This window comes from Mytilus edulis, chromosome 9 (assembly GCF_963676685.1).
Source record: "Mytilus edulis chromosome 9, xbMytEdul2.2, whole genome shotgun sequence".
Lineage (NCBI taxonomy): Eukaryota > Metazoa > Mollusca > Bivalvia > Mytilida > Mytilidae > Mytilus > Mytilus edulis.
Window position 1 is genome coordinate 67342806 of NC_092352.1, and position 27775 is coordinate 67370580.

The 27775-nt window shown below is 31.7% G+C and overlaps 2 protein-coding genes across 2 annotated transcripts; one reads left to right on the plus strand and one right to left on the minus strand.

Moving 5' to 3' along the window:
- The first annotated feature begins 338 nt into the window (after positions 1-338).
- Positions 339-6783, plus strand: LOC139488850 (cytochrome P450 3A24-like). Its single transcript, XM_071274795.1, has 12 exons — positions 339-483; positions 1049-1145; positions 1434-1486; positions 1743-1839; positions 2109-2305; positions 2493-2641; positions 3060-3187; positions 3643-3864; positions 4197-4285; positions 4511-4651; positions 5165-5327; positions 6221-6783. Exons 1-12 carry the CDS (start codon positions 362-364, stop codon positions 6305-6307), a joined length of 1545 nt encoding a protein of 514 aa, XP_071130896.1. The 5' UTR covers positions 339-361; the 3' UTR covers positions 6308-6783.
- A 7281-nt stretch (positions 6784-14064) lies between these two features.
- Positions 14065-20925, minus strand: LOC139488851 (very low-density lipoprotein receptor-like). The gene is made up of 4 exons (XM_071274798.1): positions 20767-20925; positions 15767-15880; positions 14779-14915; positions 14065-14244 (listed from the first exon to the last, which is right to left on the minus strand). The coding sequence occupies exons 1-4, from the start codon at positions 20846-20848 to the stop codon at positions 14227-14229; spliced, it is 351 nt and encodes a 116-aa protein (XP_071130899.1). The 5' UTR covers positions 20849-20925; the 3' UTR covers positions 14065-14226.
- Between the last annotated feature and the right edge of the window lie 6850 nt (positions 20926-27775).

The following is a 27775-nucleotide window of genomic DNA, read 5'->3' on the forward strand; positions in this document are numbered from 1 at the left end:
TTTTCTCAACTATTATCAACTGTTATCAAAATGTACCCTTTGAGTTATTCAACTTAGCTAAATATGGATAGAATTTTTCTAATTTTGAATATTTTTGAGTGTATCGTCCACCAAAATAGGATTTTTATCAGAAAGTTAGATAACTACTGATAAAATAGCTAAATGTGGCCACAACTTCAGTTTTAAGGATTATTTTGACCATCAGATGAACATCCGGTATATAATTTTATACTTATTTCCACGCCTCTTTTACCATTTATGGTTGTATAATCCATAAGCGCATGTGTATCTCAAAATTGACATTTCAATTTTCCATAAAATAGTGAAAATCTGAGCACTTTCTCAAAAATCAAAAATCATCATGACAAACTTACAGAAAATTCTTCCAACAGAAAAATATTTAGGAAAGTTCGTTTTGGAGAACTTTGTGAAGCTAAATGCTGTTTTGTGTGTGCTGGCTCTTGTGGTGTTTGCTGTTAACAGGTAAGATTCCTTCTCTTAATTTTTAGTGCCTTCGTGTATTCTGGGACTATAACATTAAATATTTAAGTCCAAGATGTATTGCATGCTGATGAAAAATTGATTTGTAAATAATATAACATGTTTCTGAATGCCTATGTACAGAAATTATTTTAATAGTACAATTAATTAAAAAGTGGGAAACGACAGCAAATTCAGGCCATTAATAAAAAATCGCATTTCTTCAGTTTAGTAATGTTCTAACTTAACATTGCATTGAGAGCCGTTACGTGTTTAACGTTCTGAAAAGTCGCTAATAAATAAAACACAGACTCTGAAAGATCTGCAATTGGTCTCGATTTAATTATAGTAATTCTGAGCGGTTTTACCGAGACCATTGATTTCTGAAACGTGCAATTACTTATAAACAGGAGTAAAACTTGATAATCATCAATTCGCTGCATTGAAGACCTGTTGGTGACCTTCTGCTGTTGTTTTTTTCTATTGTCGGGTTGTTGTCTCTTTGACACATTCCCCATTTCCATTCTCAATTTTATCTCTATACTAAAAGCTTTTTTTTCATTTCCAGGCATCTGAAAAGACATTATGGTGTATTTGACCGATTGGGAATTCCTGGACCAAAACCCAGCTTGCTCTGTGGAAATCTAGCTGAAATTTTGAGAAAGGTAAGTCTTATTTAATATAACCACGTAACACCTCACTATGACTTTTAGATGAAGAACAGCAATACAAGCGCTGGTCCTTTAATTGTTTTTTGTTGTGCATGTTCTGATTTTGTGTAAAGGATTTATACCCCATGTCCGTTTTATCTATTTTGTAAAACTTAACTGAGTTCCTTTTAAAAAAATGGCATTAGGACTATTGGAATGATTTTTTAGAATTAAAATGAGTTTAAATGATATATTTGAAGATTTTTAAAATAAGCTTGACAATTGTTATTTAATACTTTTTAGGGACAGTTCCAAGCCATTATGGAATGGAGAAGTCAGTATGGGCGAGTATTTGGGTAAGCTTCAGGGATTATATAAAAGTATTTGAAAAAAACTGAAGTTCTTTTCCTGTCTAAACATATTTTATGTTTATGGTAATATTTGGCAACATGCATTTTCACAATCATAACTTAATTGAAATATGTTTGCTGTAATGCCTTTCAATTATTAAGAACTTAGAGTAATAATCAATTGCGACTTTCAAGGCATAGATCTTTTCCTTTATATATATTTAATAAGCACACGTATAGTTTTTGTATATTTATTTTGTAGGTATTTTGAAGGATACACTCCTGTTCTTTCTGTATCTGATCCCGAAATAGTTAAACAAGTTCTAGTGAAAGATTTTCAGAATTTTTCCCATCGGAAGGTAATTTTACAATTCATCTAGTAAGTGATAACATAAACATCAACATGATTTCTATGTAAGAAAACGAAATTAATGTCAATAAAGTTAACTATACCTTAATGGTTAAACAAAGTATTTTATTCGTTTCATTCTTAGTATACCAAGGAGCAAACACGCTTATAAGTAAGATAACTTAAACATGGGGGGGGGGGGGGGGGGGGGGGGGAGATTTTTCACAAAAGAACAATACAAGGACCCAGAAGGAATTATATATTTGTTTTCATTTGCAGCAATTCCCTCTTGCACCACGAAAAAGTCTTGGCCTCTTTCTGGAAAACGGAAGCCAATGGAAGCGAAGCCGGTCATTACTGACACCTGTTTTCAGTTCAGGAAAATTGAAACAAATGTACAGCACAATGTCAGATAGAGTGGACCACCTGATGGACAATCTGGAAAATAAGAAGGAGGTTTCAATAGATATGTACGAGTAAGTTGCTAGTTATAGTTGCTAGTCAATTTTCTGTGATTTTACATTTTTTAAAGTGTTTTTTTCAAATTCTAAGATTGATACTTTTTACAGCTCTTCAAATCACAATATCGACAAATAATATCATCTTTGCCTTTTTCAATACTGATATTTCAACATTTAATTTTCATTTCACGTTATTTTTCAGTTTATTCCAATGTTTAACCCTTGATGTTATTGGGCGATGCGCTTTTGGACTACAAACCAATGCACAGATAGACTCTAATGACCCGTTCCTGATCAACATTAGAACATTATTCAGTTACATCAGTAAAACCTTCATTTTGCCTTTAGTTAGTAAGTACTATTTTATTTTATAAATTATACCAGATGACCAACCCTATAAGTATACTTCTGATTACTAGAATATGATGATGGATGTTTTAATGACCTTGACTGGCTATACAGCCCTCGCACGGTCGTTACTAGAATACATATTACAATATCAATTTAATTTGTGAATCATAATTTCAAGTTATTTTGAATAAGCACATCAATTGTATTGAAATCGTTTTTTGCTTGTTAGTATTTTTAAAAAAATCACTGACTTTATTTAATGCAAGTTTAAAGTTTTTAATATAAGTGAAAAACTTTTCAAATTTGCAACATTAGGAACGTATTCTGTGTTTACGCAGAGTTACTCGTATGCATATCGTTTTACTGATACTAATATATATTGAAGGAATTACAAAAAACTTTCATTTTGACATTTCAGTGGCAGTACCATTTGTTCAGCACTTTATATTTGCCTTGAAGAGAATCGTGTTACTGTTGGGATCGAATCCAGTAGAATGGCTAAGAAAGCAATTGACAGAAGTTATCAACATTAGGAAGAATATGGGGGTAAGAGAACGATTTCAATCATTAAATTGATATGCTCGATTGATTCTTAGAATATAATTGTGATTCTTGACAACTCAGAAAAGCAATGTGAACAATATGTGTATGGTTATGCAATACGATGAAATGCTATACGGAACAAAACATTAAACAAGTTTACGCCACTTTATTATAGGTCACTTATGCGGTCAATACTTCGACCAATACGGAAAAATGGAAAGATTTTTTTTTAAATCTATGTACAAAAAACAATGAAAAAGATTAAAGGATTCTCTTTTAAAATTCATTTGGTTAAGATGAAACAAACAAAATCAAAATTGTTTCTTCAACCTATTCGAGCGTCACCATTTGTTGTTCGACAACTTTTCGGCATATCCTAGATGAGCTCAAAATTAAAACTAAGAAAGGACCATGTTATACTTCAAGTAGTATAATTTACCAAGATATTTTGTTTACAGGCAGGTAATAATGCAACTGATTTGGTGCACCAAATGCTGTTTGTAGACAAAAAAGGAAAGAAACCAATGTCGGAGAGAGAAATTGTTGCACAAAGTCTGACGTTCCTATTGGCTGGATACGAAACTACCAGTGCAGTCCTAGCTTTCCTTACTCATTTGTTGGCACGACACCCAGATGTACAGACACGTCTATCAGACGAAATACTCAGCAAAATTGGAAAGGTGAGATATTTTTTGTTTGAAGAATCAAATTGTTTCTTTAATTTTTTTCAATGTGAATTTGGGAATAAAAAAAATCAAAATCAATCAAAATCATTATATTGAAAAGTAGTAAGTAATTTACTGAAAACTACTTGATATGACAAGTTTTAGAGAGACAAATATGGCGAAGAACGACTGAAAATCCACCAGAATGTAATCAAGCACCAAAAAATAAATCGTCATAGAAAAAATAGTTTTAAACTTGTGTTCAATCATTATTATTACTTAATTGTTATGATTGCATTTTTTTTTTCTTCTCTTTTTAATTATTTTCAATCTTTATTCTATTTCAGGAGGAGATAACCTATGATTCCCTGTCCTACATGCCATATTTCAACATGGTGTTTGATGAAGTTTGTCGCCTTTATCCAACTGCATCTCTGTAAGTATAAGTTAAATTCCTTAAAAAAGAGTTCTAATTTTGTATAATATTTGATTCTTCGCTAAAAAAAATATAAAAAGATTGAACAGCAAAAAAAGAAGAAAGAAGAAATAGGTACTAACGATTTAGGTTTTAAACAAACAAATAATTCTTAATCTTCAAAAAGTTATTCAACTAAACAATATGCGAAAAGATATTTATGTATTTTTTTTTTACCTTTTTCAGAATTGTGACTAGAAAAGCTGCCAGAGATTGTGTTTATGGAAACTTGAAAATTCCTGCTGGAATGAACGTCCAAGTGGATGTGTGGGGACTTCATCACGATACTGAATTATGGGAGGATGCAAAGAAATTTGACCCAGAAAGGTGAGACTTGCATATAAAGCTACATGAAGATGGAAAAATATTGAATTGATCGAAATTGAAATTTTATTTAATTTTTCATTCATATACTAGTAATCTGCAATTGAACAGACACGGTTTCTATTATTGAAATTGCATGCTTGTTTAGAATATTTGTGATAAATGGAAATGTGGGGTTCGCCCTATATCCTCTTTCGTTGTGATCATCGTGTCGAGGCTGTGATTCAATATATTAAATTAAATCTTTAGAATTGTAAAGAAGTACATCTCGTTTACATCGCCCATAGAGACTTCTGATACGGGACATATGTACAAGACAAGACAAGACAAGACAAATACTTTATTAGAGTACATGTACATGTAATATCATCTGCTTGTTTTCTCATTGACATATTCTCCATTTCCATTCTCAATTTTATTAACTAATTATAGTGTTATAACCATTATTTACATCATTTGTTTTGTAATTGATTTATCAAATTGTTCGATAACAATACGTTTTCCATATTTTTTTAGATTCTCTTCGACAAATAAAGACAAAATAAAACCATTTTCCTTCATTCCATTCGGAGCTGGACCGAGAAGTTGCATTGGGGCGAGGTTCGCCATGCTGGAAACCAAAATTGCAATTGTCAGAGTCTTACAAAAATATAGATTTGAACAATCTCCTGAAACAAAGGTAAATTGATTTAATTTTCTTTTTTGAAACAGTGAAACAAATCTGCCACTTGATGTATTACTGTGGTTTCATTTCTTTTTGTTGGTACCATTTTTTGTTGATTGTGGAACATTTGCTTTTTAGAAGATATCAAATTTCGTTGTTTTGGCAAATTTTGCATACAATCCTTTAGAAAATATGTATTTCGTTGAAGATACAAATTCGTGATTCCCTTTACCCACGAAATACACGAAATAGGTATCCAACGAATATTAATGAATCCCCAGTAATACAATACCCTCGTTTTGACATCTGTTTAGTCTGTTCGATATTTATTTTGAATTAATTTTACTAAGAGTAGTTTCTTTTTATCGATATACCTTCACTAAAAACACTCTCACTTTAACATTTTATAGACAGGGCTGTATGAATACAAAGAAACGTTAGGAGGTATTTGACCAAATGAACAAATTTAAAAGTAGACACTTCGTCTTAGGTCATCTGAAAAACATAATGTCTTATATCATGTATCGTAGCACTGACTACTGAGATGTGATGATGTCACCAGCAGTTGCACCGACAAAAAGCTATAAAAGAAAACACTACTCTGTAAATCTTGTGCATTTCTGGGATTTTCTTTTCTCTGTAATTTGATATAAAATTTCAATAATTTCAATATGCAAACATCTACGTACGTTTACCTATTGTTGTTCATTTCTGTGTCATTTTGGTCTCTTGTGGAGAGTTGTCTCATTTGGCAATCATACCACATCTTCTTTTTTTATATCTATTTAATGTCTTGTCAAATCAACTACAATATTTTTATTCCAATATTCCTTAAATTTGAATAATTTGCTATGTCAGTTCATTTAAAGAAGTACAGGTAGATTAATGGTATTTCTTTCTTATTCTAGGAAGAACTGGAGCTTGAATGTCGTGGTGCAATCGTTCCTAAAGATGGCGTGTTTGTCAAAATAGTACCTAAAGAACAAGTTTTCTGATTGGTCATTACCGACAACTTTCTACTCTTAGAATGTGAACGCCGATTCGATACCCTTGCTGTATCCAATACGTGCTATTAAGAAATCTGGATGTGAATCAGATACAATAAAGCACCAGACTAGCAAAATAGATAATAATGACCAAATAGACAAACGTTGAGATCATTGTTCCAACGAAGTCACGAAGTGAGATAAAAGGAGACTTGAAAGAAACGTCATTAAAACAGACTGTGATATAATTTGACAGTGCAATATCTATATAGAATCTCATGTATATGACCGATCGAAAGACTGAATATAAATTAGAATTTGTATATTTGAATAAAATGTAACATTAACATTAGTAATTTATTATATAATGTGCTATCATTTATTATACTGTTTTTACTATTTCGTAGTTACAAAATTCTATGAACATTTATTGTGTGGTTATTTATTATAAATAATTATGTTGAGAAATAAAAACTTTTGAAAATAGCTTTTCTGTTATTTTATGTCAGTATTATGATGTTGCCATAATCAAATAAGACCGGTGATTGCTGATATTATAATTTTTTTTTGCTATTTCGTTTTTGTGTTTTGTTCTCTAAATTTACCGGTATAATGAGTCAACCCCCTTTCAACTGATTTTAACTGTTTGATTTTGCATTCTACTGTTTCAGCACTGTCTGGGTTTATTTAGAAGAGGGTTTATTATCTTCCTGCTCCGAATCAGGGGTCTGTAGTCTAAGAGTTTGTCATTGGTTTACTGTTTTTCGTTAATACTTTCAAGCATCAATCAGGCCGTTGGTTTTCTCTTTTGGATTTTTTCGCATTTTGTAATCCCGTACTTATTTTTTTAGCCGACTACACGGATTGGGTTTTTGTCTTAGATTAAAGCCGTACGATGATCTGTACAATTGCAATCTTCCAAAAATCTGTATATTCACGTGACATTTATGCTTAAAATAGTTAATAGTGAATTCAATTTTTGGTAAAGAAACCAGTTTTATTATATCTAATTCATTTGTTTCTGATAGATAGAAGCTTAATATCATTTTGAATGTGTGAAAATGTCAACTGCTCAGTTATGATTATTTCTGTCCTTAACCACAACTTTTCCCGCTTAATTTAACAAAAAATGGTGGTGAATTGTCGGCAGCTGAGTAAAAGTGGAAATAATGCTTACTATAAAATTTGATGCGTCCTACACGCTTTTCGTGTAACTTCAAGCATCATTACACGGCCGACACTCGGCTAACCGAGAGATTGGTCGGTTAATCTATATTGAGTATGCGGCTATATGGGCGATTGGTCTGTTAATCGGGTTGGTTATACGTCTGTTAAGAGTAAAACGCTTAATTTAATGTTAAACTCTATTAAATATACAGATTTTTGGCATTTTATAAGAACCAAATCAAAAAAAGAAAAGTGTCTGACAAAATGATATCTATCATAGAACATTTTGCACTTGAAAAAACATTTCTTAGTCTGCGCAGTTTTCAGTAAAACTAAAAGGCGTCGCGCAAGTATGTAGTATTTATGATTATACGCATAGCAATTTTTTAATAAAAAGCGAAACAAACAAATTTAGATGTCATTTAAAGGACAAAAAATAGTACTGTGGTTCTAAAAAATAAATTGACATTAGTAAATATTTCATAATTGTAAAATAACGTGAATAATATCACGTTTTAGTGAAAATTATGGGAATAAAGTCTGTTAATGGGTTGGACAATTGAAATTGTGTCAGTTAAGAGTTATTTAGCCACGACAATAATTTTGCTACCTTTATATTTTCCCCTTGAAAAATTTAAGAATGAGATGTTCCTGAGTAAACAAAAATGACAATACGGTGCCACAGTATCCTAGAAAGAGCATTTTTATTTTGACTTTCTTTGCATTTTATTGAAGGGTGTGTCACTTCAATATAGCGTGATATGGATTGGCCTCTGGAATATGCATGCATTTTTGACCTTTTCAAACAGCCTAAATGTTTGTGTCTGTTCGAAGTAGTACGTTCTCAATTCCAACTGAAAGTGTCTTTCTAATACAACACAGGGTACATATAACGTGTTCTCGTTTTCATATGAACATGACATTTGTCACTGGACGTTAAACCCTAATTCGTCAGTATCATCCAATTGGTTCTTTTCTTCTATTACTTAATCATATGTTGTTTACAAACCATTCTAAAGAAGTAAACGGAAAGGAACAAATGCAGCTACGTTTGGTTATTTTAAGTTTCAATTCATTTTATTACGTTTAGTTCCTATCTTCATAAGTGCAGAGGAGAACTACAGTTGTCTATGGTGGCCGGTGAAGTCCATTCGCGTTTTCGCGTTTTCACGTTTTCGCATTTCATATTCTATAGGGCGAAAACGCGACATCGCGAAGGGATAAGGCGAAAACGTGAAAATGAGAAATCGCGAAAAGGCGAAATCCCGAAGTCGAAAACGCGAAGTCGAAAACGCGAAACCGATTTCGCGTTTTCGACTTCGCAATTTCGCGTTTTCGCCATATAGAATATAAAAGGCGAAAACGCAAAATGGCATTAACCTGCCACCATAGTTGTCCGCATGTAAACTTCCAGAATTTGTCACCAATATAAGTACATCGTAATCCGTTACTGTATCAACAGTCATAGGTGTTTCATGTGTGTATTCTTAAACAAGTATTATTTTTTTCTCGTTTTTAGCAATGTATCACTCTCTACTGTCCTTATCTATTATTCTATATTCTGCGTTTCCATCCAGATTCTCATGTATACCATGAGGGTCCGGATTGGGGGTATTGTTTATTTCTGTATTCTTTAAATTGTTATGTCATTTTTTTCTTCATTTTATTTATCTTACTCATTATTCTTTCTTTATTTTTCATATTTTGTCATCCCAATATATTTTACTTACTGATGTTTAGTTATATTACGACATTTATCTCTGATTTGTATACTGGTTACCAATGTAGATGACAAATTTGTGTCATTCATGATAATTAAACAGAATCAACATGATATATGCGATCATTCTTGGATGAAAATAATATTACTTTAAAATTACCTTTTTTTTTAAAACCATTTTTATCAATTTTCAATTTCATGTGTTGTTTCCGTATATGTTATGTTTCATTGCTCATGTGTTGTTTTCGTATATTTTAGCCGCTCGTCTTGAGCCTATTCATTTGATCTGATAACACCCCATATAGCAATAAGATTATTGCCATTCATAACTCTTAACAGACCAATTAACAGACCGGGTTTTATACATCCGACCCATTAACAGACCAGGTTTTAAATAAAGATTGATTTATGTCACCAAAATACAGATTTTCGTGTAGATTTTTCACACAGTGATATCAATATGGTTAACAAACATATGGCCTTTCTTTTTTTGATGTTCAAAATATTGAATGCAAGTAAATTTAACCAATGTGTCATTTTGTTTACATTTTATGTGTGTAAAATGTGTATAAATTTATTGATGAGTAACCCGCCTTTTCATTTAACAGATCGTACATCGAAGCTAGAAAAATAATAACTACACCACTGAATTCAGTACATTGAATTGTTTTGTTAGACATGAATACTTTTTATGATGAAAATATATTTAGAAAGTTATGCAATGAAACATGCTGAACTTTCAATGGTTTTCTCGATAACACCTGATTAACAGACTTTAGCCAACCCGATTAACAGACCAACCGCCGATATAGCCGCATACTCAATATAGATTAACCGACCAATCTCTCGGTTAGCCGAGTGTCGGCCGTGATTAGTAACGCTCAAACTTCAAAAATCAAGATGTAATTAAGTACATAAGCAATGACTATTGATCTGATAAAATCCCCCGCGACTAGCAGTCAAACAGCAGCATATCGACCTAATGCCAGCACATTATTAGTTATAACACTTTATAAACAGAGTGTTGCCTGGGAAGCCGCGAGAAGATTAGTATTAAACACATATTTCAGTTATCTGCATGATTATATGCCGTAGGGGCGCATTTGTGTTTAGTACATATTTCTTAATTTTAGGGGGTTAATATTCTCTTGATTTCAAATTTCACCGCAGTTTATTCATTATCTTTAATTTGTTATTTACAAATCACTCCTCTTTTGTATGCAGTCTAAATGCATATAGGGTTATTGTCCTTTCAACTGCGTCAAACACTGATCGGTCTTTTATTCATTCTAGATAATGAACTTTTTTATTTTCTTTACTCACATTTAAACTTAACTCGAATAATGAACTACTAATACATTATACATATCTGAAATTCCAGTTGTGAATAATGAACTATTTTGTAATTAATTAATCACATTCAAATTTAGAGAGTAAATAATAAAAGTACATTATTCCGGGCTTTCTGCTTGAAAATTGATGCCTTCATATATATTTAAGACTATTTTAAAACTTTTTGTGTCGGTTGAAAATCGGTTGCCATTTTTACATATAGACAGCGCCAAAAAGTTGTGTATTCAAGAAAAGAAATTAAACGTCTTTTGAGGATTGATACACACGCTGCTAAATCATGATATCACTGTACATTGAACCGAGATTATTGATCAGCCGATGATATATAGTTATCCTTTTTAAGATTTGTAGTTTATCTTGCACTAAGTGGTTTGTTATTTAAATATAAATTATGTGAAATCACATTTTTTTGTTATCCGAACATCACAGTCATTTTCAAATGAATTCCTATATCTCACGTAGGAAAGATTGCATTGTTTTTTACATGTATTTTCTTTTTCTTGATGCACTGTTCAACCCTTTACTTAAAACAAAAGCGAAAACATGTAAGGAACTATTAAACTACCGATTAAAATAAGACGTTGGATAGTTTCGATGTGAACAGAAATTGTCTGTTGAAAGGGTATAAACATTTTGAAAAATGAATGCATTGCATTTGTTTGCATTTCACACTGAATCTCTTCCGTATATCAATGTCCGCTAAAACCAAAAAAATGGTATATGTACAACATACACAAAAAAACAACAACAAACAAACAAACAAACAAACAAAAACAAACTCCAAGGGAAATTCTAAACTAAAAAGTCCTTTATAAAATGGCAAAATCAAAAAGATTAAACACATCAAACTCACCGTGTATCATCATATAGTGGGTCCCAGACCACAATTAATTCTTAGTGCATTTGAATTTTCTTTTAGAACATAAATGTAAAGTTAAAAAATCCCACCTGCGCTTTCTCAATGAAATTTTTAGAGTATGTTGTGCTACTTTTGGGAAAAAATTATATCAAAATTATAGAAAACTTCATCGGGCTTCTTGAAATCTTTTGACAGCTTCCGAAGTTCTAATTTTTACCGGTAACCTTTTTTTCAGCTCGACCAAATCACTACTTTCCTTTAAAATTCTGGAACCAAATTTTTTACAGTGTAATTTAACCCCGCTACTTGCAATTTGAGGCATAAAACATGGAGAAATAAATTTGGAAGGGGTATAAAAAATATTGGCATGTAACCCACTGTCAACACTAGGGACGACAAGTGTGGTCTCCGACCAGCGGATATAGGTACTAATCAAGCGGGCATGATCGATTTTGAACTGACACGGGTACGATAATGTTTCTTTTTTATCAACATTCAGTGTGTACATTTCTCAACATCTGAAATTCCTGCTCCGAAATCATTTTGCCTATTTATAAGACAACTTTTATATTCTTATACGAACAATTAACTTATAAATGCGCAAATAGTTGTGAACACCAACTTTCAATTTCGATACAATTGTCGAGACTTTTTCGGAATAAAATATTGAAAAAAACATATGCATGAAAGATTTCAATGTCAATTATTGATACAACTATACTTATTACACACGCACAGTGGCCCTCTATCAGAAAAAAGAGTTGCAATGAATATAAAATTATATCGGATGAGACGAGTGCCAACTTCTTTCACAAGTATTTGCACATGTTTTTAGTAATCGTTCTTATTTTGGGAAAATAATGAGACTTCTGTCTTCTCTTATCATCAACCTACGACCAAATCATTTCTTAAAACAACAGTTATGTTTAGATTGAGGTACACATTGATATTATGTGAACAAAACAAAGATTTTCGTTAACGTGTGATGTCAAAACCGATTACGCCCGCTTGGTTAGTATCTATAATACTAAAATTAGGAGGTCCAATTTGTCAGCCGTCATCACGTAAAAACGACGAATCAAAGAATTCAACTTTATATATAACTAATATAGTACAAAGGTGTAGATTAAAAATTACACCACTCCAGGCCCTTTTGTTTTCCACGTAATTAATATTGCCAATAATTAAGAAGTTCCGGGTCCAGTCCGATACCGATACAAATAGTATATTCACCTGTTACCTATTACCTTATCTGTACGTTCCGCATCTGACAGGCGCACCACCAAACGGTGTATTCAGGATTAATATGCTATATACACGGGTCATAAATCACAGGACACTAAATAGTCAAATTGCTACCTATTGTAGTATTTTAATCAGTAAGACTTTCTAAGATAACAATACGAATACTAAAAATAAGGCGTATAGGTACAGTTTTCAATTTGTTAAGGGGCATGACGTAAAACAGCGAATCAAATAATTCAACTTTATTTATAACTAATATAGGACAATGCTTGTGATTAAAAAATACTCCATTCCATCACCTTTTGTTTTCCAAATAATTAATATTACCAATAATTGATAAGTTCCAGTTCGACGGGTTCAAACAGAAAGATTTGAAAGCAGAGAAAACTGTGTATCTTATAATAGTCGACATGACTTTATCAGATGACAATACTAATACTAAAATAAGGCATGCGCATTGTTATATACTTTAATTCAGTCACGGACCCGCGATATCACGGGTGTGTTCTAGTTATACCTATATCCGCTCGGTACTGATGATACACGGTGAAACTGCCATATTCCAGTGAGACTTCGTACAGGCATTCCCTTATATAGAAAAAATGGTGGATTTAATCTGGTTATATAGCTAGCTAAACCCTCTTACTTGCATGACAGTCAATAACTCAGAATTCCTTTATATTACAACAAACGAGAAACCAACAGCCCCTCTATATATAGACAACCATTGAATTTTACAAGCTCTTGATTTGTTAAGGTGAGGTAAGCAAAAACAACCAATGCGTCCTTTTCTCTGGTTACAAATCAAAGAAAAGAAAACGAAGAAGCAATATGTTTTAGGTCACTCAAAGGTTAGAATACCGCGCACGCCTATATCCATCAACTGGCAAATTCTACAATTTTTCAATTTACAATGGGACATACTCAAGAAGTACGCCACGAAAATTCAAACGCTTTTGAAAATATGAGTTCCTCTGCATGGTTATAGCAAATTCGTGTACGATTATTCATATCGAAATTAAACCCATCAAATACTTGATTATTCGAACGAACTGAGCACAGTTTTGTGAGTGATCGATAGCACAGTACCGTACGAAAACCCTTTCGATAGATATTTTGTGTGGTCAGTTTGTGTGTTATTAGATCGTTGTTTTTTCCTTTACATGTTATACATCTATTTTCATTTAAAAACAATGTTAAGTATTTCCGAAACCTCGTTTTCAGTGTCAATTACCTAAGTTTGTACAACCATTCCGATTTTCGAGAATAATTGCTTATTTGCATAAATTGGCAGTTTCAGCGGGAAATGCAGTTATAATCTTACTTGAAATCCTTAATTTCATAATGTTCAACATTCTATTAAATGGTATGGTTTCAATTAGTCTTTTTATCCCCTTCAAAACTGAACATTAAACCAAAAAAGAAAATGTAAAAATTTAATATTCAAAATAAACAATGCATAACAATAAAAACGAAAAATTTGTAAATTAAATTGTAGAAATGTTCCTTGAACTACCGGGATAATCTCTGACAGTGAAATGACACTATGTTAGTCTCTGTTATTGGTCAATTCTATATCCATTCTCATCCTTGTGGTCTTGGCTGAAATATAAATTAAGGAAAATTATAATAAACAGTGCACCAATATCAAAGCCTTATACGTTAAAGATTATCAACAAAAACAAAAAAAAATCATTGCATTTTGATATATGGTAGAATTCCCTACTGAATACACGTCACTGTATATTTTTTTCTTCAAAACATTACTTCAAAATAATCATAATTTGTTATTTTAAAGATTAATACATACATTAACTGTCATTGCTAGAAATATTGTGATCTGGAAAATAGCTGACAAAAACAAAAGATGTGGTTTGATTGCCAATGAGACAACTCTCCACATTAGAACAAATGACACAGAAATTAACAAATAAGTGTCACCGTACGGCCTCCTACAAAGAGTAAAACCCATATCGCATAAATAGTCATACATGTGCCTTTTAATCATTTGACAATAAATTTAGACATTGAAGACTCTGGTAATAGGGATTTGAAAACTTTTTGTCAGAAATATCTAAAGTAACTAGGAAAAACATACTTTTACATTGCACACATTGGTTATTTAAGACTACTTACGGCTCTACAGATTGCAGGGTCCTCGTCGCTGCCATCTTCACAGTCATGGTCATTGTCACATCTATAGGCTATAGGGATACAGCGATTGTGTGAATTGTCATTGCAAAAATGTTGGTCTTCGTCACATCTCTCTGTCGCTGTAATCATAAAGACAAACATTCGTTCATAAATAGACGTAAAGCTGGGACTACTTTCAATATTTGATATATTCCCTAGTGTGGACAGTGTGCTACTTACCAATTTCTTTTATACCCCTTCCAAATTTATTTCTTCATGTTTTATGCCTCAAATAGCAAGAAGGAGGATAAATTACACTGTGAAAAAATTTGATTCATGAATTTTAAAGTAAAGTAGTGATTTGGTCTAGCTGAAAAAGGTTAAAAATTAGCATTTCGGAAGCTGTCAAAAGATTTCAAGACCCCCTTTAAATAAAATTGTCCATATTTCGAGTTAGAGCCGATGAAGTTTTCTATAATTTTGATATAATTTGTCCCAAAAGTAGTACAACAAACTGTAAAAATATTATTGAGAAAGCGCAGGTGGGATTTTTTTTTATTTCCATTTATTGTCTAAAAGAAATGCACTACGAAATAACTGTGTACTCGGACCTAATAGGTCAATAATTTTGTTTCATGTTTGAATAATGCTTAAACAAATTTGAAAAACAGCAAAATATATAAACACTAACTAATGTTTTCTTGAAAAAAATATCTTTTTAATTTAATTTAGGGAAACAAATATAAAAAGAACAAACACCGAGAAAATTTGAAACACCCTTTAGTAGAATACTATTTCTGTGACTGTCCCGGACAATTAAGACTTACTAGACTGTTTTTTTTTTTCATACAAATTGTTTTGATTTTACATAGTAGTTTAGATTGTTCAAGCTTTTGTTTTAACTTGTTAGTCCCTTTATGTCGTCTTGATTCTCGACCAAAAAAGTAAATTAGTTTATAACATAAATGATATTAAGTTTATGATTTCTTACGACAATTTTTTTCATCTTTTCCATTTCTACAGTCAGGTTCGCCATCACACTTCCACACGTCTGGAATACATTCGCCCCTTCGACACTGGAATTCATCTTCGTCACACACTTGAACTAAAAAGTTAAAATTTCTTATCTAAATATGTATTCATCAAAAATGATTGCCAAACTTCAAGGTAAAACAAATATGTGTATTCATATATTCACCACCTTTGAAAATAAATCTTCAAAAAATAAGAAACAAAACAATTCCAAGCATTGAACATTTATCAAATGCATGAATCACTCCCAAAAGACTATAAGTTCTAATGCGTTGAACCAACTAACATGATTATTAAGACAGTGTCGAATATCGTTGAAAGACGAGGGCGGATATCATAATTATGTCTATGTACTATATGAAATAAAGGTATATCACTTTCTATGAAATTACACAAACTTGCGTTTTCTTAAATTACTTTATGTTGATACCTTAGAAAGATTGAAATTTGAGAGGCATTGGCCAACCCAAACTATTGATTATTGAAAAAAAAATGTAACTACTTCAACAAATGCATTACCATTCGTGTTTAGAAAAGAGAAACAAAAATTTTCAACACTAAAAAATCAGATCTCAAATGAACACAGCTTAAAAAAGAAAAAGAGAAACAAAAGTGGGTTTACGTCAAAAATCTTGACACCAATCCTGACATTATAAGTACATCATGCTAATGAGCAAACTCTGAATATAAGATTAACCAGAATACCAAATTAAGGCACAACAAAATAAGTAGCGGAACAATTAGATACAACCTCTGACAACGAAATGAAAATAATGCTTCGTTCACACGGACATTTAATTCGAATCGAATTCGCTAATCGCGTTCACACACTATTCTTTTTTAATTCGAATTAGACATACGTTTTTGTTAATACGAATTAAAAATTAACGTCGTTTGGACAGTAAAGCGAATTTGACGTGCATTGTAATTCGAATTAGAATTGACGTTAGGACGTAAAACGTTTTAATGCGAATTAAACTAAGTTCGCTTCTCAGTTTCAAAGTAATTAACTTTTCAAAACACTAGTTTATATTGATAGGGAATTAATGAAGAAATCCAAAGAGCAAAAATATATATAGGTCACCGTGCTTGTTTTCGAGATATAAGCCATTGAAATTTTGGCGGGAAAATATTCTCTCTTGACTTTTCATAGTTTTATCATTGACAGGTTGAACTTCTCAAAAACTGTTAAAAAGTAATTAAAATTTTAGAAACTTTTACAGATGGCTTATCATTATACATGTAAAAGATTTACAAAAATAAAAATGGGGGTCACCTGGCAAATTTTTTCAAGGCCTTCAAATGGATAAAACCAAAGGATTTCGAAAATCTGACAAAAAATCCAAAACATGACAAGCCAGATTAGATGATGAGGCTTAGAAACGGGGAAATGCGAGGCTCTATCGAGCTTTTTCCCCGTTTCGGGCCGCGAATCCTTATATCGTTGATATGTCAAGTCAATGCACTATAATTGTCTTTATACTGCAATCTAAAAATAAACATTTTCAATTGTTGTTTAATGTGTTAATGTTATTATTTGCTTAAATAACTTCTCCCTTTTATAAAAAGGCATCATATCATGCAGGCGGTGAAATATACAACACGATGAAATCAAGTTTACATGGTGAACGAATTTGTTTGAGAGTGAACTAAAATATCAGCAATAACCATAAAACATAATAATGTATAATTTGCAAACCAAAAATATTAACAAGTGAAATATGTTATTTTTTAAAAATTGCAAAAGAAATATAAGTTTGAGTCGTTGTATACATTGGAAACAAGAACAGGTTGTATAGGTCGTATGAATAATTAATTATCAGTCGGAAAGCTGACTCCGGTTTGACCCCATTTCTTAAAGCAACAATGGACGTCATGTGATTACCATATATGGGCATTTTTTTTATCAAAAAATGTGAAGCCCGCTTTTTTTGAATTTGTAGTTGTTTGCATGAATTAAAACTAATTTGCTTATAACTGAACATTCTTGAGTATATAAGGAATATATTCATCAACTCAATTATGGATTTAGATAATTTTTTTCTCTCAAAATATGTCTTCAAAGCACAGGCACTTGTTTCTAAATATGGATAGTCGACCTTCGTATGGATAGAAACGCTTCAAAGTGTAGGTGTTGACCAAAAAATGTGGTCAAAAGAAATTAAAATCGTAATTTTCTTTCTTAACTTCTCGGGAAGCTATGCTGAATTTAAATTATGTTATGTAACATAACTTGGACTATGATATGTCAAATGTGTTCCACTTGATATGCTGAGATACGCAAATGTTCCACTTCGATGTGTCGATATTTCTCATGAAGCGGGGCCGACGGTAATTCACGAGTTACGTCCCTTTGTTTGACACTATTTCATGAACAAACTATTGTTAAATCATGCACAATATGCTGTTATTTACGAGGGCCCTCATGGGGTTTTTGATTATGTGATTACTTGGCCGTTTTTTTAATGATTATTTGATTATTAAGCCAAATATTTCATGATTATTTGATTACCTAGGACTGTATTTTTAGTTTATGATTATTTGATTACTAAAGATAAGCAAATATTTAATGATTATGTGATTATATTGGCAAAAAAATGGTGATTATGTGATTACTAGGACCCCCCCCCCCCATGAGGGGCCTCATTTACATGTGGATATTATTAAAATAATCTTAAAAATAATCTTATTAAATATATTTTGATACTGTAAACATGTGCAAAAAAATTAGAGAAACACCTTTTATCACTTTTCAGAACTCAGTCCCAGTGAAATAGGCCCTATGTGTCCCTATGTGCCATAATAGGGATAATAATTTAATAACGATTTAATATTTCAAGAGATAATTCAATATTTATGTTTTGGTAAGTATTTTTACTGCTGTAGCCAAATTATTTTCACACAGAAATAAATGCCTACTCAATTAATACCAGGAATTGTATACTAAGTCTTACTATACAAATCCTTGATTAATACAAGGAGTTACTGTAGCCAAAATATTCATAAATAATGGATCAAGACAGGATTAAAATGATAAAAAACAGGAGTTCCTTTTCATTGCTGATATACCTGGTCCTAACTTTTTCATTTAAACTTAAAAGAGATCTATCATAATGAATGTATTCTGAATGTAAAATCTTCATTAGTTAAATAAAAGGAAATTAGTTTGCAATCCTTGTATGAACAAACTAAATATAACAATAAATCTCATTGATTTCATGCAAGTTAGGAATCAAATTATAAAAAAAAACACACTAAACCAACAAATAAATCATGAACTTGAAAAAAAATAAGAACAAAAAAGACTCAGTTAAGTTATATTTTTCTTCTTCTATTTGAAAAAAATAATAATAACATTTAAAAAACTATGCATTTTTATATTTATATACAAGTATTTCGGAGCAGTTTCTTTGGGCTAAGTCAACAATTATGTTATCAATTTTTTGGCGACAAGTCGAAAACAATTCTTCTCTTTCAATTTTAGCATTTCACTTAATGGCAGCTGAGGGTAAAACAAACATTTTTTTTCCTCAGGGTCATAAACAAATTATTTTTTGATCCAAAAATTGGAACTTTAACGTTGACATCGATGTGCAAGACCAAAAAACTACACTGTCAAAAAATGTCTTTCGTTTGGAATTTGGTTCCAGTGGGGATTCCTAAGGGGTGATAGAAGGGGTGATAGAACGTTAGACTTGGGTTTTTTTTTTTTAACTTTGAGATACGTATAAGAAATCTTTTATATATTATATGTAATCTTTGTTTATCTGTGAAAAAGAAGAAATCTATTTCTGACCTTAATGGCAATTTAAAAACAGACAAATGAAAAAAAATTCGAATTGGCGCTAAATTATTTTCTCCGCAAACTTAACGCAATTTCAGAATGGCGGGTTTTGATATCAGTCCCATTGTTGTCTTAACAAAGTAACAACAACGGTCGGTTCTAAGGCTTGCTTTCCGACTGTTATAATTTCGGAAATTTCTAATTAAATATTCATGAGGAAAAGTGATATCAGGTCAGTGACTGTATATATGACATAGAAATATACGGTCAACGCATTTTGACTGCTCAAATAGAACGAGTGCAGTATAAAAAGCTATACACAGCTACTTTTGCATAGGTAATAAATGCAGTACTGGAAATTTACTTTTAATATTTAGTACTATTTCTTTACTTTAAAACTATTGTAATATTTAGATACTTGTATTTTACAGTACTTGATTTGTACTAGATATTTTGGTACAGAAATAATACAAATAGTTTTTCTATTTTAAGTCTCTTAAAGTTATGATTTTCAAACACGGACTATTGTATTATTTCTGTAAGATTTTTGGTTACTAACGTTACATATTCAGCATTATGTAACGTTATAGTAACCAAAAATCTATAGTACCTACATTTCAAGTACAAATAAAGTACTGTAAAATACAGGTACCTAAATATTACAATAATTTTAGAGTAACAAAATAGTACTGAATATCAAAAGTAAATTTCCAGTACTACATATTTTTAGTACAGAAATAGTACCTATGAAAAAGTAGCTGTGTAGTCAGATCTAGCTCTGATTGATTAATCTAAATTTAAAGTATGATGACCCCAACAACTTGGGAAAGACTGCTGGAGATGGGACCATGATTTCTTAATAATTTCTAAATTTATCAACAGAAAACAAGCCAGATAAGTTATTCAAAGTACACAAGCACCGCCTTTACTGATCTGATGTCACCCTGGAAAACCTCCATGCGGAACGCCTAAAAAACCAACAATACATGAAGATGTTCTTGACTTTAGACCTTCTATGATTCTTAATTCATACAAATTACATGACTCAAACTCGAAAACGTTCCATAAGAATTAAAACTCTTATTCAAAACAAAAGTCAAAGGGAACAATCTAAGCAGCTGCTAAGGAATACCCCCCGGTATCATTGGAACTGGAAATAAATAAGAAATTCCTACCTGAACTTCCTTTACATGTGACAGTGAAAGCTATCACAATTGATATCACAACAAGCATTCCTGATGTTTTCTGTGACAACATATTCTGACTGTGAAGAACCCGTGGATACGTGTTAAAACTAAACCTGACAGTAGATTCTTGCAATTATTACATTAATTATTCTTTATTTATATTATCACTTAGGGTTCATAGGTCGAGATCAAAGTTAAAAACATCATCCGAACCAGGGAAATGACCTCTTGAACATATAAAACCATTTCATAAATTGTTAAACGTTCTTGTATGTAATCTAGTACAAAAAGATAACTTCTTCAAAATTGAACGAAAGGTTAGCGCAAACTTGAGATAAAGTAGATAATTGGGTTTATGTTTTTATCAATTAAGTAAGTATAAACCGCTTATAGTATACATACATTCAAATTGTCATCAGATTTTAAGAGAGGCTTAGTATATTTTACGACCACAGTTCTTTGACGGACTTGAACTTTGGGTTCAAATGTAGATATAATTTTCGGCATCATCAAATAAAGTTTCAACATTTCCGTAAAAGGTCTTTAATTTATACAGACGAAACAAAACTAGATTTGCGAAAACCATTATTACTATAACTTGCGCAATTAAAGGTTGAAAGAAATATAATACAAAAGTATAATTTAGACATTCCAATTATTTGTGACAATAATTAACAGTGAAAAGGCAAAAATATTTTTTATAAATATTTATCTGCATTAAATAATATCAACTGTCTTGTGTATAGGCATCGTAAACTGTTTTGATGAGACATTGTCCGACGACCCTTCACACGTGTAATGCCCTTCTGCACGTGAACTGCTGACTCAGGAAAGCCGTACATCGACGACCCTTCACACGTGTAATGCCCTTCTGCACGTGAACTGCTGACTCAGGAAAGCCGTACATCGACGACCCTTCACAAGTTTAATGCCCTTCTGCACTTGAACTGCTGACTCAGGATAGCTGTACATCGACGACCCTTCACAAGTTTAATGCCCTTCTACACGTGAACTGCTGACTCAGGATAGCTGTACATCGACGACCCTTCACAAGTTTAATGCCCTTCTACACGTGAACTGCTGACTCAGGATAGCTGTACATCGACGACCCTTCACACGTTTAATGCCCTTCTGAACGTGAACTGCTGACTCAGGAAAGCCGTACATACACTTACAGTCTACATATACTTCATTGAAAATTGAAAGCTTATGATGTTTCGAACTTAAAACAATTTCACTTTACATCTACAGATACAAATGAATAAGATTGAGAATATAACGCATTCGTAAGGGAATGAAATATGTCTCTTTTCCCTATAGACAATACGATATCGAACTTCTAATTCTATTTCATATTATTATGTAAAAAGAATATGTGGTATGATTACCAATCAGACAACTCTCCACAAGAGACCAAATGACACAAAAATTAACAGATTTCGGTCATTGAATTTTCCTTCAACAATGAGCAAAGCATATACCCTATAGAAGGCTCCGAAATCACAAATCTTTTTAAAACAGTTCAAACGTGAAAAATAACGGCCTAATTAGATTTCTAATAAATGTATACAAAAAAAACCGGTTGTCTATTTCAAAACGATGTCAAAATAACCCTTTGACAGCAACACATCAAATTAAAATATAAAATGTGCTAACAGTAGTTAGTTAATTTTTGATAGATTGTATTAGAGATTCTTTTATAACCACTAAATGATATCATCGCGCAATACGATTTTCAATTGGTATATACATATTTAATTTAATGCACGATAACAAACACAGATACATTTATTTAATAACCTGCATAAGTCAACCCCTTGTTTATGTTGGGAAAAAATACATAGAACATTTCCCTTTGAACATTAATTTATAATAGTATTATCATTAAAGAAAAGTAGAAAATAACGTCATCTTTGAATCTGGTCCGAGATTACTTTGACGTCCAACGGCTGTTTTGCCAGTCAAGCTTGGAGCACTTGATTACTCTTACGTCAAACGTCCGAGGCAAAACAGCAGTATAAGGACGTCATAGTAACCTCGGGCAAATTTGAATATGTCCGACTCTCTTACTATAATTTCGTGAAGAATTTCTACCAAAGTTTCATAATAAAATGAAAAATACCCTTGTCAAGTTTGCATGCTCACTTTCTTTTTCAATTTGAAAAAAGCAAGATCAATATATATTTGGCTAGCCTTACAAATAAATTTCATTTTGTGTGGTATCATGATTACATTGTTTTATATCAAACAACAGGACAACAAAACATGTGACATATTTTATGATGACCATTAGTGTAATTATTTCCTATAAGCAATAATATATATTACCTATTATGTTATACATGACATTTTTTCCTAAATGTATGTACAAATGTACATAAAACAATTATTATATGTGATTATAACATATCTAGATGCATGTTTACTATAAATACCACCTACATCTAAATGATTAGCCTAAATATTACCATTTTAAATGATGAATAGAAGTATATTTTGTATTCTTGTTTGCATTTTCATTGCATGTGTTTTCGGTAAGTTATTTTATATAATTTCACGTCTGGTGTAATCTTATTTGATAAAAAAAAAAAAAAAAAAAACAACAGCAATAGAAAGAGAGTTTTAATACAATCATTATACACCAACAAATGCTACGATAAATTTATAAACTATAGCGCATGTATACATGCATATATGGCTATCGTTTAATTTTTCAGACTTTTTAATTTGAAATACATTGTACTTCATAGAAATATAGATATTGCTTTTGGTAAATTTAGTTTCAGTTTATTCATGATTATAAGCCTGAAAATTTCTGTTATTGTTTTCATTTAGAAAAGTCATAATTAAGACCTTTTTACATGTACCACCTATATCGAATGCAAAACTTGCTTGCCACTTGAAAAACCAAATATATTATTTATATTTATATCGAATATCTGTACAAGTAAACAAATAGTTTGATTGAATGTCCATTTTCAAATACAACCATTATCCTTTACATCTACAAGAGGCGAATAATAATTGCAATTAGTTGAATAATAGAACCAATCGATTCATACCAATGTCGGTTCAAGCTTAAAATCACTTTTTTGGATGAAACTTGTCAGACTAGCAGACAACATTAGTAGTATGGACTAACTGGACTACATAGAATGAAATTCAAAACAGTGTGGCTGTGGTCATTGATTGACACATTAAATTCATCCATTGACTTGGACAATTTACGTGAACGTTTGTCTGTAACGACCACTGTTCACGACGTACCTACGATAGACATTTAAACTGTGGGGTCACCAAAGGTTTTTAAACGCCTTTAATTATAAAATAATTCGAAAAATTAATCAGGAATAACCTTTATGTTTTGATTTATATAATTCATATAAATCAAAACATCGCGTTATTTCTGATTAATTTTTCGAATTACTTTATTAAGGTGTTGAGAACCTTTGGTGACCCCATAGTTTAAGTGTCTTTAAAAAGTACATAGTGAGAAGTGGTCGTTACATACAAACGTTCACCTAAATTGTCCCAGTTAATGGATGAATTTAATGTGTCAATCAATGGCCACAGCCACACTGTTTTGAATTTCATTCTAACACATTGCATAGACACATTGATCAATATACTACATATTTTTATCTACTCCATATGATTTTGCACGTGCTTTCAAACACTTACAAACTGACTCCGTTAATTTTTCCGACTGGGCATTGCTCACGGAAAACGGGATAATGCACACGCAAAACGACGGTTGCCAACTTCAACATGTTGTTCCTGTACGGTAATAGTACCAAATTAGACTATTTAGACTGTCTATAAGTTGTTCGTTATTATTTGTCTTAGAGGTTATGTTTGTGTACTAGTCTGTTGCAATGTCAAATATTTAAGATAAGTTCGACAACATTTTTACGTATAATTGGTAAATCGTAGATTTTTCTAAAAATTTGTTAATGAAAAATATAACTGAAACAACCAAGTTCGAATTTTCGACTAGAATAACACTTACAATAAATTATGTAACAATCATTTCAGGACAAGAACCGAAAATTATTGACATTTGCTCCTTACCAAGTGAAACAGGGAAGTGTAAAGGACATTTTCCAAGATATTACTACAATGGCCTGACAACACATTGTGAACTATTCACGTACGGTGGATGTGGAGGGAATCAGAATAATTTTGAGACTATTTTCGAATGTCGTAAAACTTGTAAGTATTCAAGTCTGCATTTTATACTGTTTTTTCAGTGTTATCCTAGGAAATAACAATTTAGATGATATTTACCAGTTGGTTCATGAGGCAACTTTTAAGTCTGAACCTTACTCTTAGCTACATATATATAGTGAACTTCAATTTTGTCCAAATTTTATACAATCATTAATGACCACTGATCAATAGATAATTTTGTACATCACGTAACCAAAGAAGTCTGATTATTTTTTTGGACTAGCATTTTCTTTGTGAAGTAACATGCTTTACTGTTGTTTTTCTTTATCCATGACATTGATTGTATCGATACAAATTGCATGTCTATTCGATAAAAGCTGTATGTATCTAAAGATACACGTTGCATGTTTCATCGGTAAAAGCTGTATGTATCTAAAGATACACGTTGCATGTTTCATCGGTAAAAACGTACACGATGCATGTTTCATCGGTAAAAACGTACACTTGCATGTTTCATCGGTAAAAACGTACACGTTGCATGTTTCATCGGTAAAAACGTACACTTGCATGTTTCATCGGTAAAAACGTACACGTTGCATGTTTCATCGGTAAAAACGTACACTTGCATGTTTCATCGGTAAAAACGTACACTTGCATGTTTCATCGGTAAAAACGTACACTTGCATGTTTCATCGGTAAAAACGTACACTTTCATGTTTCATCGGTAAAAACGTACACTTGCATGTCTCATCAAATTCATATTCTGCCAAGATGTATTTCCTTAAAAGTTCTGGTTCTTTTTTTTGTCAGGTGGCCAAACGATGCCTGCAGAAAAGAATGGTGTAGGAGTCCCTCTGATGCATAAAAACAGCAAAATTGCGTTGTGAAGTAAAGCAGTATCATTTTGATATTCAATTCAAAAGGATGGTGTTTATTGTCATTACCGCAATGTTGCAAACCAATAAAGGAAATTCATCATTTTACAACATGTATGTGTGTGATTTGTCCGCATTCCTTTAATTCTATCAGTCAAAACATTATTGCAACTTGAACTACGATAATTACAAGGGGCAGATGTACGCTCATCATTCACTTTTCCTTTCTAACATTTCGTAATTCAATTATTTAAAACGTAACAATGAAAAAACAATCATTGTTTACTATTCAACTATATGTATACAAATAATATTATAACTGATAATATATTTCGTCGCAATGTATTTCAAAAACTCATGACAAGTTCTCCGTTTGAAAAATCTCTAGATGAAATATGAATAATGGACGTAATTCAGCGTGGTATTTAGATTTGGTATCAACTATGGCCTTTCAATCACGACTCTGTAAGGCTAACGAAGCAAACGAAATGTCACTTAAAAGATACATGATAATGTGTGTGTGGTTGTTTGTTTCTTTGATTTAGCGGAGAAGCACAGAGAAGCAGTGGATGTAGTATCAGAGTTTTATTGTAGAGATATTTCCCCACAAATATGTACTTATCTTTTTCATTCTATCCGTTATATCGTCAACGAAAAAAAAATACACGCCAGTTAAACAAAAGCTCAACAAGTTAATATAATAAAGAATATGAGTATGATTGCCGATGAGACTTTTCTCTACCAGAGACCAAAATGATGTGAAAGTTCATAAAATATAAAAAAAAAACTGTTCTCTAGACAGATTATTTGTGAGTGTATGTTTCGACCTCATGGAATTTAATAAACTGGTAGTTCACATTCAGTTTTTTGCAATACTATAATTTATAAAGGTAAACAGTTTTAAGAATCGTCTTTTGATTTTGTTTCACTTGGTGATAAAATTAATAATACTACTGTTGTTAATTAATTAGGTCTGTTTTGAGGGAAATTTGTTTTTGGTGTTTTAACGCCACTTTTAGGTCTATTTCGTGGCAACCAGTTTTTATTGGCGGAGGAAGACGGTGAACACTACCAACCTTCGATAGGAAAAATATTAAGATTTTTGTCGATACATAAATGCTACAGTTTTATATATCTATTATAGTTTGAAACAAGACTTGGCACTCATACCACATCTTCCTATATCTATTAAATTTATATTCATGCATCATTTTTGTCTGCTATAAAATTCTTCACAAATAAATATACTATAGTAGTCAACGTCCCCTTAATTTATCTCAAAGGTCAAAATTCGAAAATTAATGACACTAGTGATAAAATGAACAAAAAGATAACATGATGACTTCGTTAGTCATAGCTAATCTTCCTTTTAATATCTAACAAATTTAAATAATACAGAAGAAAGATATCAATACATAACATCTATATTTCAATTGATATTTTATAGTGTGTCTTTCTATGTTGTGATGTTACACTATTGTTTCGTGTAAGGATGAAGGTTGGTTGGTACCTATTAAAACGTTTAAATCCGGTTGCATTTGTTACACCTGTCCTAAGTCAGGAACCTAATGTTCAGTAGTTAACGTTTCTTGATGGGGTTCACAAGTTTTTCTCGTTTCTCGTTTTATTTATATAGATTAGACTGTTGGTTTTCCCGTTTGAATGGTTTAAAACTAGTCATTTGTTGGAACCCTTTAATATAGATTGTTGTTAGGTGTGGGCAAAGGCTCCGTGTTGAAGACTTTAGTTTGACCTATATTTGTTTACTTTTATAAAGTGTGACTTGGATAGAAACTTGTCTCTTTGACACTCGTACTACATCTTAGTATATCTATTATAATCTCATAGCTACTACCACTATTAGTGCAGTGTGTCCTATATAGAAGTTTGTTATGTTCACTATCATTACAATAGCCTTTGATATGTGTTACTTAATATGGCCCGTACCGAAC